Source organism: Zosterops lateralis (genome assembly GCF_965231275.1).
Source record: "Zosterops lateralis genome assembly, chromosome: 15".
NCBI classification, from domain to species: Eukaryota; Metazoa; Chordata; class Aves; order Passeriformes; family Zosteropidae; genus Zosterops; species Zosterops lateralis.
The window spans coordinates 8,947,235-8,959,640 of NC_139775.1; the positions used below are offsets into that span (position 1 = coordinate 8,947,235).

At 39.8% G+C, this 12,406-nt stretch overlaps 1 protein-coding gene across 3 annotated transcripts in view; it reads left to right on the forward strand.

Moving 5' to 3' along the window:
- MYH11 (myosin heavy chain 11) overlaps positions 1-12,406 on the forward strand; it is a 52,933-nt gene that overhangs the window by 14,622 nt on the left and 25,905 nt on the right. For 2 of the 3 annotated variants that reach the window (XM_083872575.1, XM_083872577.1), the window contains exons 4-6: positions 3,010-3,037; positions 9,241-9,343; positions 10,972-10,992. In XM_083872575.1, the coding sequence (XP_083728701.1) occupies positions 3,010-3,037; positions 9,241-9,343; positions 10,972-10,992 (152 nt within the window). The remainder of the gene's footprint in view (positions 1-3,009; positions 3,038-9,240; positions 9,344-10,971; positions 10,993-12,406) is intronic. The other variant, XM_083872576.1, reaches the window with a different exon arrangement.

The window sequence follows — 12,406 nt, forward strand, 5'->3', positions numbered from 1 at the left end:
AAAAACAAACAACCTGGTAGTTACTTGGAGGTATGGGAGGGAAACACAGTTCCCAAGGCCTTAGAAAAGGAGGCTGCTGTGAGAAGCCATCTGTTTACTGTGTCCTCAGCAGGACTGTACAGAAATGTCCCCTTTAGGCAGTACAGTTATTAACAAATGTAAAGCAGTAAGTGAATGGGGGAACATGGTTTCAGTCTGGTTTTTTTCCTTTTATGGTAAAGCTGCCAACTTGCTGCTTCATTGTGATAAACCATCTGATTTTGTTTGTGATTAAGCAGAGCTAACTGGTCTATCAAGAACAGAGGGGCAAGAATTCTTACAGGCAAACTGGAGGTGTTTGGTGAAAAAAGTAAGCAGATTCCAGAAAGAAAAAATAAAACAACTCTGCTGCATGTTTAGGAAAGCTGGTGAGGTTTATAATGTAAGTGTAGGTCTCTATTAAAAATTGAGGAGAAAAAAAAAATGTCTAATATAGACATACAGGAGGTAGGGTCCAGGTCCCTCTGCTTCCAGGTAGGGTCAAATTTTCTTTAAAGGCATTAGCCAAAAAGATATTAGACTCTAGAAGACCTATTTTGTGGCTTTTAAAGCCCCAGGAATTATGAGGAGATTTATTTATACAACTCTTTCTCCTTTGATAGATCTAACCACATAAATTTGCAGACTCACAAAGTAGGGCACAGTCTTTTCAGTATAGAATGAAACATTCCAGAACAGAAATAGGATTAATCCAATGGGAAAGCCTTTGAAAGTAAATGGGACCAGTATCTGCAGCTCAGGTCATAACAGAACAGGTCTGGACTTCCTGATGTGTTTCATCCTTAGAGTTGCAGTTAGAACTGATGGAGGAGACAGAACAACATCTGGAATTCTCTCTCCATGGGTGTGCACAGCACCGTTTGCCAGCTTGAGGTTTCTCCCATGATTAACCTGTCGCTGAGGACATTTGGTGCAACTTCTGACCTTCCTAATCTTCCTCTGCTCTTCCATATCCCCAGGCACTCCCACAGCCCCCGTGGTGGGGCAGCCTGTGAGACACCTCTGGGAGCCTTCTCCTGCTGAAGAGCAAAAGAAGGGCAGCAATGAGTAGTGAGAAAATACTTGGCTTGGACACCAGCTTTTTCTAACGTTCCCTGAGCTCAGAAATTCCACTGGCAGCTCAGTATCAAGAGTCACTTTTATTTTCTTTATGGTATTTATGGGTTAGTGAAGCAATATCAATATATGCCCATGGTTTCTGTTTACACAACAATGTATTTTTAGCAAAAGTTCTTCCATGGTCTCACTTTTTTGACTTAAAAGAAAGGCTAGCTGATACCCTGCAGTGAAAAACAAACATGGCTCACAGCTCTTCTCCTCCCAAATGTTTATGTGGAAGAGTCCTGCAGTGCTGATTGCTGACAAATACCTCCAATTAAAATGAGGAATGAGTCATTCTGTACCAATTTACCAAACAAAGCAGTTAAGTGGCACCATTTGTGTGGTGATCAATAAAGCAGTTAATGTTATAGCTATTGAGGAACTGGGAGTAAAACAGTTGTTTAATATCAATCCAGGCCATTGCAAAACCCTCTAATGATTTTCCCAGACTGGCTGTGGGCCAGGCAGCAGTTACAACTCGAGAGCTTAATAAATTGGTTTAAATAGGTTTAAATTATCTCATGGGATTGATGACATACAGGGTCAGCAGTGGGGGTGAGCAACTAGACAGGTATTCCTGCAAGTTAATCCACACACTGAGCAAAAGGAGCTCATGTCTGAACCTCTGAGCAAAGGATGGTGCTGCCCCCGCTTTGGATAAGTAATCCCGAACCATCCAGCAGCACTGCATTCTGCCTAATTATCTGCCTCAAGTCTCAGATGTGTAAACTAAACAAACTTTTCTAAAATGTGTTTCACCTGCCTGGGAATTATTTTCCTAAGTCAGAAGATTTTTTTACAGACTGTGAAGGCAAACTGACAGTCAAAGAAGGGCAAACTTCAGTGCTGGGGTGGTTGCTCAAGGCCTTGTTTAAGTCTGCTTCCAAGTAGTTCCAGGGCTGGAAATACCTCCCCTCACTGGGAAACTTGTGTTTGACAAGTGAAGGAAACAATTGTACTTTAGGATGGGTCACAGCAAACATGCTCATCATGCCTTTTGGCAGAAAAATCTGTGTAAAAGTTCTGAAGGTAGAGAGAAACTCTGAATTCAAATGAACAGGCAGGGAGGATTGCTCCAAGAACAGCTGGTGGAGATGGGATGCAACCCTGACCCTTCCTGCAGCATTACAGAACACTGGGCACTGGTGTGCTCAAACCTCTCACGTGCCTCACACAGCAGAAATGGAAACTTTGGTGCTCCTTTTTATAAATCTTGGTCCAAAATGTGTTTGATGGTCTGCTCATAGTAAAGAATACTTACATGCTTGTTGACATGATCTTGTATAATCTAAAGTATCTTATTTTATCTTACTCTTTGGAAGATCTCCCAAAGGCATTACTTATCCTCTTGATAAAAGTTGTCTCTCAGTCTGAAATGAAATACAGGCTAAATTATTCAGGTATTTGAACTGCTTTGCTTTCAAAAGTCAAAGCTTTGCATGACCAGCTTAAAGCATTTTAGTTGTTGATGCCTTATCTGTCCAGACTTTGTTTTGAGTGGGCTGCTGGCCACAGTTCATAAGCATAGTAAAAACTTGAGGTTCAGGTTTGAAATTTTGTTTTAATCTTCTTACAGGGAGCCTGATCTTTTTGCTGTCCTCATTACAGTTCATCTCTAATGGAATTTACAAAAAATATTTTTGACCTCTTAACCTTTTGTTCATTTTTTGTACAAAATATTTCCATTAGGGATGACTATTTAAATTCGAGGGCAAATTAAATAAGATGTGAACCCAGCACTTTTTACTAATCATGATCAGCCAGATTTTAGAAGTCCTAGGCTGTTCAATGTAAATCCTTATAAATGTAAGTGCTTCTGTCAGAAAAGCCATTTTCCCTAATTAATGGATTATTTTTCTTTATTCACAGATAGAGAAGACCAGTCTATCCTGTGCACGTAAGTAAACTCATCTATTTTAGTGTATCTCAATGTCACAATATCTTTATTCAAATTCTGATGGAATGGACACGTTCTCCTCACCTTCAGTAAGCTTGAACCCCAGTCCCAAACCTGCTTTAGTAGATAAACCTGTTCATAAGATAAAGAGCAGGTATCAGTGTCACAGGAAAACTTTAATGCATAAAATTATTTCTTTAAATTGACTTTCTGAACTTAGAGATTTAATGGTTTACAGTGAATAATTTGGTTATTACTTCACAAAATCCCACTGTTTTGTCATTCCTGCCTGTTTTGAAAAATCACTCAAAATGTTGAACTGGACAAGGATCTTCTGCTTGACCCTCAGTTTTAACTCTCTTTCCATTCTTCTGTTGCTTATTAGTTGGTTTTATTTGCTTGAATGCCATCAAGAATGCTTTTGACAAAATTTTGTCTTTGCTAAATTAGGCATTTTCCAGTTTTCCTGATAAAAGATCAGGTTTGATTCTCTGTAAATGCAAACATGTTTGCAGAGCTGGCATTGTATTATTTACAGCAGGTTCATGCAATGTAATCTGTCAGGTTTAGGTTATGTGAGAAAATGTGGCCACTGACTGAATATATATTTACCCTCAAAAAAGCACTGCCACTGATCACCAGCCATAACATTACTTCTGACTGCCACTGCTGACTGGAACAAAATTATTATCTAATAAAATTTGTTTACTGTGTCTGGTACTGTAAGGGCTCTCATAGCTTTAACCTCTGTTACAAGACTTCAGTATTTGTAAGTGTACAAATCAAAAATCTGCCCCCCAAATGCATTAATACCAGAAAGAAATCTAAAATTCCTGCTATGATGAAGTGAAAATTGACCATCACATTCTTCCCAGGATGAAACATGTCATGGTTATGAAGACTAATTTACAATATGCATTTCCTCCTTCTATTTCTGTACTTTAGTTTATTTTTCCACTAGTAAATCTTCTTTTAACTTTGGAACATTGGTACTTTGAAGAAAGGGACTTTCTTTTGCAAATCAATGCCTTCTGTTCATGAAAATCCATTAAAGGATCCACTTCTTGCAGCTACCATTTACTGAAACTAACTGGCCATCTTGCTGGAAACCTAGTGTTTCACACCAGTAATACATAAAATAGAGAAAAATAAATGCCTTTTCTATCCACTAATATATAAAATAGAATGAAATGCCTTTCCCATTTTGAAAACAGCACAGCAAGTGATTCCCCAAGATGTTTAGAGTAATTGGTGTATGTTGGATGTGCATCACAACCCACGGCTTAAAACAGTCCTCACATGTCCTCTAAAGCAAAAAGATTGGCCAAACTAAAATCAATGTACCCAACTTCAACCACTACTGGTTTAACATTCTTGTTGGCCTTATTTAGCTGTGCAGAAAGAGGAAAACACACTTAGCTTTCAGCTTGGCAGCTGTCAAGTTGAAGCAATTTGAAGTATTTTATAGAATTGTTAGAAATTATAGGAAATTATCTTTTGGCCTAAAATACGTAACAAAAACTGAAGACTCCATGGCATTGATCAGCCAGGATTTTTTCTTGAAATAGCTACAGGCTTGAACTTTTCAAGGCCTGGTACCTAAATTAGCAAACACAGCCATGGTATTAAGTTTTTTGTGCTGTAAATGTAAAAGAATATGTAAGGATTCGTATGGATCCCCTGAAATGCTCCTGGGACACAGGCGGGGGGCAAATCTGAGAACTGAACCTGATTCTGTGTTTCTGACTATAAATATACCAATTCTCAGGGTATATTTATATACCTTCTTCACCCCCAGCTCATTAAACCTACCCTCCTGGTTAAGTACTGCTTCCATTCTTTTTCAGTCCCTACTCTTTGTGTCATTGACCATGGTATGTTTAAAATCTCCATCTGTCTTCAATGCTCATGGGTTCCAGTGCTTCCTCAGAGTCCTCTGTCTTTCCAGATTTCATTATTTTCTCTACATTTCATTAATAACTGCACTCATACTGCCCTTGGCCCCCTCTCCTCTGTGCACACACATCCTTTTCTTGTCAGTTCTTTCCCATGGGCGGCATCACTGAACACCCTCTGGTGTCATTCCCTCCCAGTTGCTCTCTGGCACTTTACAGTCAGCCTCAAAATCCCACATCTTGTTATGCACATTTACAGCACAAAAAACCCCAACTTTATACCATGGCTGTGTTTATATATCTGTGGCTGCATTATTGTAACGTAACACAATGTAGCATAACATACATTATACATACACAATACATAATGTTGTACTAAAAGTATGAAATGTGAAAACTTACTCTTTTATGTGTCTGAAAACCAGGGCAGGTAAGACTTTTCCACCCTTGTGTCTTGGTCTCTGTACTGTTCTGAGCAGCCTCCACTGCTCTGCCTGGTTATTGGGATATCCTGAAATTCCTGCCTGTGACTTGTGGCTTTTCAAGCTCCCTCCAATGTTAGTAAAGGCACAAGCCCACAAAGGAGACTTCTGGCTTCTTGTCTGATTTCTAAACACACAAGTGGATTCTCCTGGAGTTTTCAAAATGTTTTTCACTAAAAATTCCACAAGTGCTTATTTGCATAGATAACCACATGAGAGTTTCAACAATTTCCTCATAAACCTGTCTGATCTTGGGGTTATCATATTTTAGCCACTTCCTGAAAAGAGCAGGTAGAGAATTTTCTAGAAAGCAAATGTGGCCTAGAGGACTATGCGCAAGTTTCAGATTAAAAAAAAGCTATCTTAAATGAATGAGAAAAATCTGATCAAAGTTCTGAGTGTTTGGGGTATTGTGAAGTCTGTGGGAATAAGTACTTGTACCTATAATCAAGCACTTTTTCATTACCTTTCTGGTTTTTAAAACATGCATTCAGTTTAAACAGCTTCTATAAAAACAGGGAAGTAGCAGGGTTATATTTCCACTTAATTTGATATGGGAGCAGACAAAACACTGAGTGGGGCAGTGGCCATCCTGCCCTTTTCCTCTTCTTCCCCTCTCTCTCTCTCTCTGGGTAAACTCTGCAGAGCCTCATCCAGCCATGGGACTCCAGCCCATTTCCTTCCCTGACGTGTGTCAAGATCCAAAATCATCCAGAATATCTCCAAACTGCAAAGCCCCATTAGTCAAAGGCTCCTCCACAGGAGAGCTGAACTCCTCTCTCCCAGCTCAGTGAATCTCAAGGCTGTAGCTGGCAGACACTGCTCCTGGCCCCTGTCCCACACTGACAAACCCTGGAGTTTGGTGCTGACTCCGCTCCGCCTCCCCTGGGAATTGGTTTGGAAGCAAATCCGTAGGATCAGTGGCTTCTGAGACAAGTGTCCAGTGGGGTACAGCTGGCCTAGGATAAACCTTTCATTATGTTTGTCCCATACTCATGGCAAAGGCTGCCAAGCCCTAATGTGATTTAGAGCACCTCGTTGAGTGTGCTGCCCACAGGGACTCCCCCAGTGCCAGCACCGCCAGATTAAGGGATGTGTGAACGGGCAATTCTTGTGGTTCATTGCTCACTGAAACAGGTGCTGGAAATAAATTCTGTCTTTGCTTTTCAGAGGATTCCAAAAGTGCAGTTAAGCTAAGTCTCATATCATAATATTAACGTGGAAAGCTTTCAAATTTTCAACAACAGAAGAAAATACACTTTTAAAACTAACTTTTCTCAGTTGCTCTCAAATGTACAAGAGTCCTAGTTGCACCACAGGCTCAACCTCAACAATGGGGCCAGTTTGGTAGTGTCACCTTTGGAAACCTATTCTAGCTGGGATAATTCTCATTTAAGGTGAAGGCAATGGAGTTGTGCAGGATTTCGTAGTTCAAGAGGTATAAAACCTCTATTACAGCTGAGCACTATTTATGTGAGTTTATGTGCTTTAAATCCTGTACTGAGGTCCTAAAACAATGCCTGGCAAGCAACGAGGGAAGGATAAGTTTAAGTTATACTGCACAGTGTGAGAGGTATTTTAAACAGAGCAAGCCTGTCAGCCTGGTGCAGCCCTTTGCTCTGGGAAAGCCAAAGAGTTTCTTAGGAGGAAAACCTGCACAGGAAGCAGCTGAAGTCATGCTGTTGGGCTGCTCAGAGCTGTGCAATGGGACTTGCTTTTGATCTGGTTTTTTGCATTGGCCATCTGAGCTGGGTGCAAAGAACAGCATTGGCAATAAATGCCTTGGGTATGGCAGGAAACAGAATTATTTGAGAGGCTTCAATTAAATAAATGGTCATTCTGCTTCCTGAAGATGATGGTTAGAAGAGTAGTAACAGCATTTATATGGCAAACACCTACTTGGAGATGTTATTCTTCATTACTTATTGACCTTGCAGACTTTTTTCCTAATTAACCTAAAGCAGTTGAGGTTCTGTGTGTTTTCTATTTCATGTTGAGGAACTGTTTTATTGTCTATTTCAAAAGGAAGGTCAAGTCCCAAAATCTGTCTGCAGAAAACAGGAAAGCCCTTGGCCTGTGCAGAAACAAAGAGTTAAGGAGCATTACAGTCTGATGGGATAATTACAAGTAAAATGATGCCATATATGGTAATACTCACAGGGATTCAGGGAAAAGCCAAAAGATGGGCACTGTTGCCCTGGGAGAAAGGAAATGTAATGATGATGTGGTGAACTACAAATAACCCTTAATAAAATGGAATAGTTCAAAGCCCAGGGTTTGTTTGAAGACAGTTGTTTTGGTTGGATTTTTTTTTTCCAAAGAAACAAAGCTGTAAGGTGGATTTATTTGAAAAGTTTGTATGCATATGTCTTCAAATTGGTGTGCTTGGTTTGGAATTGTTCCCAGGACACTTAATTTTTATCAATAAAACATAGAAATGTTTTAGCACTAGATCCCAGGCAGAGATGAGTCCAATCTCTAAACTCTGCAAATTAACCCAGGTCTTGTGAAAAGGAATCTATTAATCTCAATTATTTGTTGTTCAAACTCTAAAAGCCAGAAGAAACAGTTCTTATCATGTCATACCTCAGGCAGGAATTGTATCTGGTTTCCTAAGGCTTATATCAATGCCATTCTGTATTGAAAGTTCTGTCTAGAACTTCTCCATATTTTTATGTCCATTTATCACCGGTTCTTTGGTAGGGAAATTAACTCCTGTATTTCCTAATTAGGAAAAGAAGCAGAACTGCAATGGATTCAGCTAAACAGTTTCAGGCACAAAAGAGCTGATAAACATCTCTGGGATTTTTGAATGTATTGTTCTTTTATTTTTAAAAATCCATTTTATTATAGATCCAAAGAAAAGGAGATCCAGCTTAAATTGTTGCTCTCCTCACAGCACCAGCTCAGTTGAAGGAATTTGATTGTTATATCCACACCCACTTTACCACCCTTTTTAACTGCTGAGCAGGACAGTATAAAAACATTTTTGTCCATATAATCATCAGAGCCAGAAGTATCTGAAAGACATAAGATGATGTAATGTAACAATTAGAGGGGAAAATTGACTGGAAATTTCTATTGAGAAAAGACTGTATAAATCTGTACTTTGAAAAACCACTCTTTTACTTTAAGAGAGGGTTTAAGAGTTGTAAATAAACTTAACCTGGAAGTCTTCCAAGAGAGAAAAAGTTACCACTGCCTTCCTGCTTCCCAAGGGACACTGCATGGAGCAGAGCTGGGATGTCAGTTCTGCTGGTCAGACATCTCCCCACAATGTCCCTCATTACCAGTGAGCAGGGACACCTCAGGCAGTTCCATTCCTGGTCCCACTGAATTCAAGGAGCATCGGAACACAAAGTTCAGATGAGGCAGGATCAAGCTGTTAGTCTACTTTAATGCCAGAGTTTCAGAAGAGAAAACCATTGTATTACTGCTGATGTTTTCTTTTACTGCTGTATCACATCATAGTTAATGTTGTATTTTTTGAACTTAAAATATAAGCAGACTCCCTGCCAACTCCACTTCTAATAAGTGTTCAGATGCTGCCAAAGCAAGATGAACTGCTGTTCAAAAATGCATCATGTTTTATAATTCCCTTAAATAGCCCAATGTCCACTCAAAATACTACCAGGACAGAGATATAACTCTGATAACGCATTCTTTGCAGGCTGAAGTCAGGTGGATTTGAGAGGTGGTGTTCTGGGGTAGATAAGAACTGAGCTGGGCAGTTTCCAGACCTGTTTTTATAAATTATGTACATCTACATTGCAGAAAGGCTCCACTGGTTACCCACCTTCTTTTGTGTTATTTCCTTTCCCCTCAGAGGTGAATCTGGCGCTGGCAAGACAGAAAATACCAAAAAGGTCATTCAGTACCTGGCTGTTGTCGCTTCATCACACAAGGGCAAGAAGGACACCAGTGTCACTGTAAGTGAGCTCTTCCCTCCCCAGCTCTGCCCCGGGCCCTGGGGCTGCACTGAGGTGACTCTGCAAGGCAGGGACTGTGCCTTGTCAAACACTTGGCATATTAGGAGTGCACAGCAACGTTACAGCTCTGTGTTTATAGAAGAAAAAAATTTGTTTGACACCATCTTAGGCATCAAATCAGAATGTGCTTAGGGAGAACAGAAACATTCATAGCTTTCCATAGGCATAGCACCTATTTATATCCCAGCATGAAGGCCCTGAAGTCTGCAGGGGCTCGAGTCCTTGTTTTACCCTTGACCTCTGCCAGCTGAGAAGTTTGGGAAAGAATGTAACTAACATGTTGTCCAATTGCATCACAAAAATGTATACCAGCATTTAAACTTCCAAGGTTTTTGATTGGATTTGTTAGTAAGTTTTCTTACTAACTAGCAAAGAGTCTCACTATAAAACTTGTATTTGTTTTTTTTTTTTTTACTGCTCTGTCAGAGGTAAAATTTTGAAAGGCACAATTTTTTCTAAGTGCTTTGTTCCTTAAAAATTTGTAATAGTCTTGCCTGACAGACTGAAGTTCATTTTCTTACTTTGAACCATTTACCTGCCCAGTTCCTGGAGATCATTACCATGGCTGAGGCTCTCAGCTGATTTACTCTTCCCAATGATACAACTCCAGGTCCTACATCATTCCCAGCCTTTCAAATGTGACTCAAAACTTCTGCAAAAAAATGAAGCAATTCATTGTGTCTCAAATACAAGATTGGGTGGAAGATAAGTAATTAGTAGGGATGGGGGAAATAAAGTAAAATCTCATGACCCCTGTGCTGGGTCTCACAGCTGCCCCTGCCCATGTGTCAGCAGAGCATGAGGTGTGCAGCCCTCCCTCTTCCACCACAAATAACTGGGATTTTATGAACAGTGGATTCTAATTTGGAGTAGGGGAGGGAGTAGATGTCCTTTTGAGTAGTATTTCCTAGAAATCTATGATTAACTTTAGCGGAAACATTCCAAGGCTAATGTTTAATATTTAATGTTTATGCAAAAAAGGTAATTGCTTCCTATTGGGTCTCTGCTCATTAGCTGGCGGAAATGAACTTGGGGTGCCAAGGCCATCTCTAACTGCAGTTGCTGTTGACTCCTCTGGGGAATTATGTGAGTCTCAGGACCAAATTTACCCTGAGACAGATCTGAACGGAAATATCCATCAGAGAGGAGCTGAGAAAAAGTCTAATTTGTTCTATATCATGCAGACAAATAGTAATTGGGTGATTAGGACTACTGACACTGCAATTTCAGTCATTAAAATATAATGAATAACAAAATGCACCAGAGAAGAACTAAGGATTTATCATAAAAATACTTGCCCTTGTCTGGTCATGAGAGACTAACCTGGGACTGAATCCAAATCCCATCTCTTTGCTTCAGGTTTTTTCCTTTCTTCAGTTGAAATGCTCTATGTATCTTAATGGTATTTATACCCTTGGTATGTCTGCAATAGGTTGTTTATACCTGTATTCCTGGTTTATTTGCATGGAAATTGTGTACTGGTTATTTAAGTACAGGAAAAACAATAAAAATGTCTGTCTAATGGAAATTATACTGACACTTGTTTTATACCATGTTATCCAACACAGCAAGGTCCATCTTTTGCCTACGTGAGTAACTTAGACTGTTTGATGTGTGTTTAAGGCACTGAGTGTAGATCTGCATGCTATTGTTGCACCCCAAAAATTTAAGAGAGATTTTGTTGAAATATGTTGTATGATATGAATAAAAAGCAACAATAGCACCAAATGCTCTCACAAATCAACCCTAACTGTGTCAGGCTCCATGGTAAAGAATGAGGTCTGACACAGGCAGGGTCATCTTTCAAATATCACCCTCTTCTGTATCTCTGTGTGTGTTCAAATTGCCAGAGTTTGAATTAAATTTCCCACGATCCTGGAAGAGCCATTCAGCCTGAAATTAAACAATGTGGTTTCTGAATGAAATACCCAAATGCTTTGTGTGCTTCAGGTTGAACTTTTTAGGACTGTTGTGAAATAATTCCTAAACCTCACAGTGTTTGATTTGTGTGGCTGCATGCTTTCCATTTGTTATTGCTTGGGATTTTACATTTCCATGTAACCGTTGAGAATTGTTCACCAGCATAAGAGTTAGCATGTTCTTAGCTTGCTGCTGTGATGTGTAACAGAGCAATTCCCACTGCAGCACCTGTCTGCAGGTGTTACAGGCCCTCCTCTCTGTGTGCCACACCACATAGTAATGCTTTGGGAATACAGGCAGGTTTGCTGGCACATTCTTGGTGTTTCTGTGCCAGGCAAATGGGATTTATTTTCTTTCATGCAGTCCTTTTTGCCCCTTTTTGACTGCTGCCTCTCAGACTTCAGCTATGACAGTGTTGCCCCTTAGTTAATTTAGTACTTCCTTTGACAATCTCTTTCAAAAAACTAAATTATTTCATGGTTGTCACAGGCACCTCTGTGGAGTTTGGTGGACTTAGGGCTGCACACAGTGCTGGCCATCTGGAGCCAAAGTTTTATACCCAGGTTTAGGGCACAGTTCAGTTCTCAGTAGAAGCAGGTGGTGTCTGCCCCATTTTAACAGACAAGGTTCTACTTTAGATTCCACCATCTGATTGCAGCAACACTCTTTGTTTATACTGGAGATTTTAAGTCTACAGAGTGTAACTGGACAGAGCTGCCCAGTACAGAGAATTTTAGGAGTTCATTTCTTATTCTGGGATTCCTGTATGAATTTTTTTAGGAAATCTTCCTTCCCTCTTCCTCCAGCTCTTGGGGAGTAAGCTTTTTAATGATATTTTTGTGGTAGCTCTCACCATTGACACAGAAGTTACAAGGCATTCAGAAGTGACATTTAGACAAAGCTCACCAGATTTGCACACTAATTGGGAAGCACTTTCATTTTCCAAATTATTTCCTAGATTCAAATGAAATATCGCCTTAATTTCTAATTAAAATTGTTTAAATTATATCTTATTATCTATCAAGGATTTTTTCCTTTTCAGGGTGACTTGCTTGAAATAATGCATATTACTACAGAGTAGTA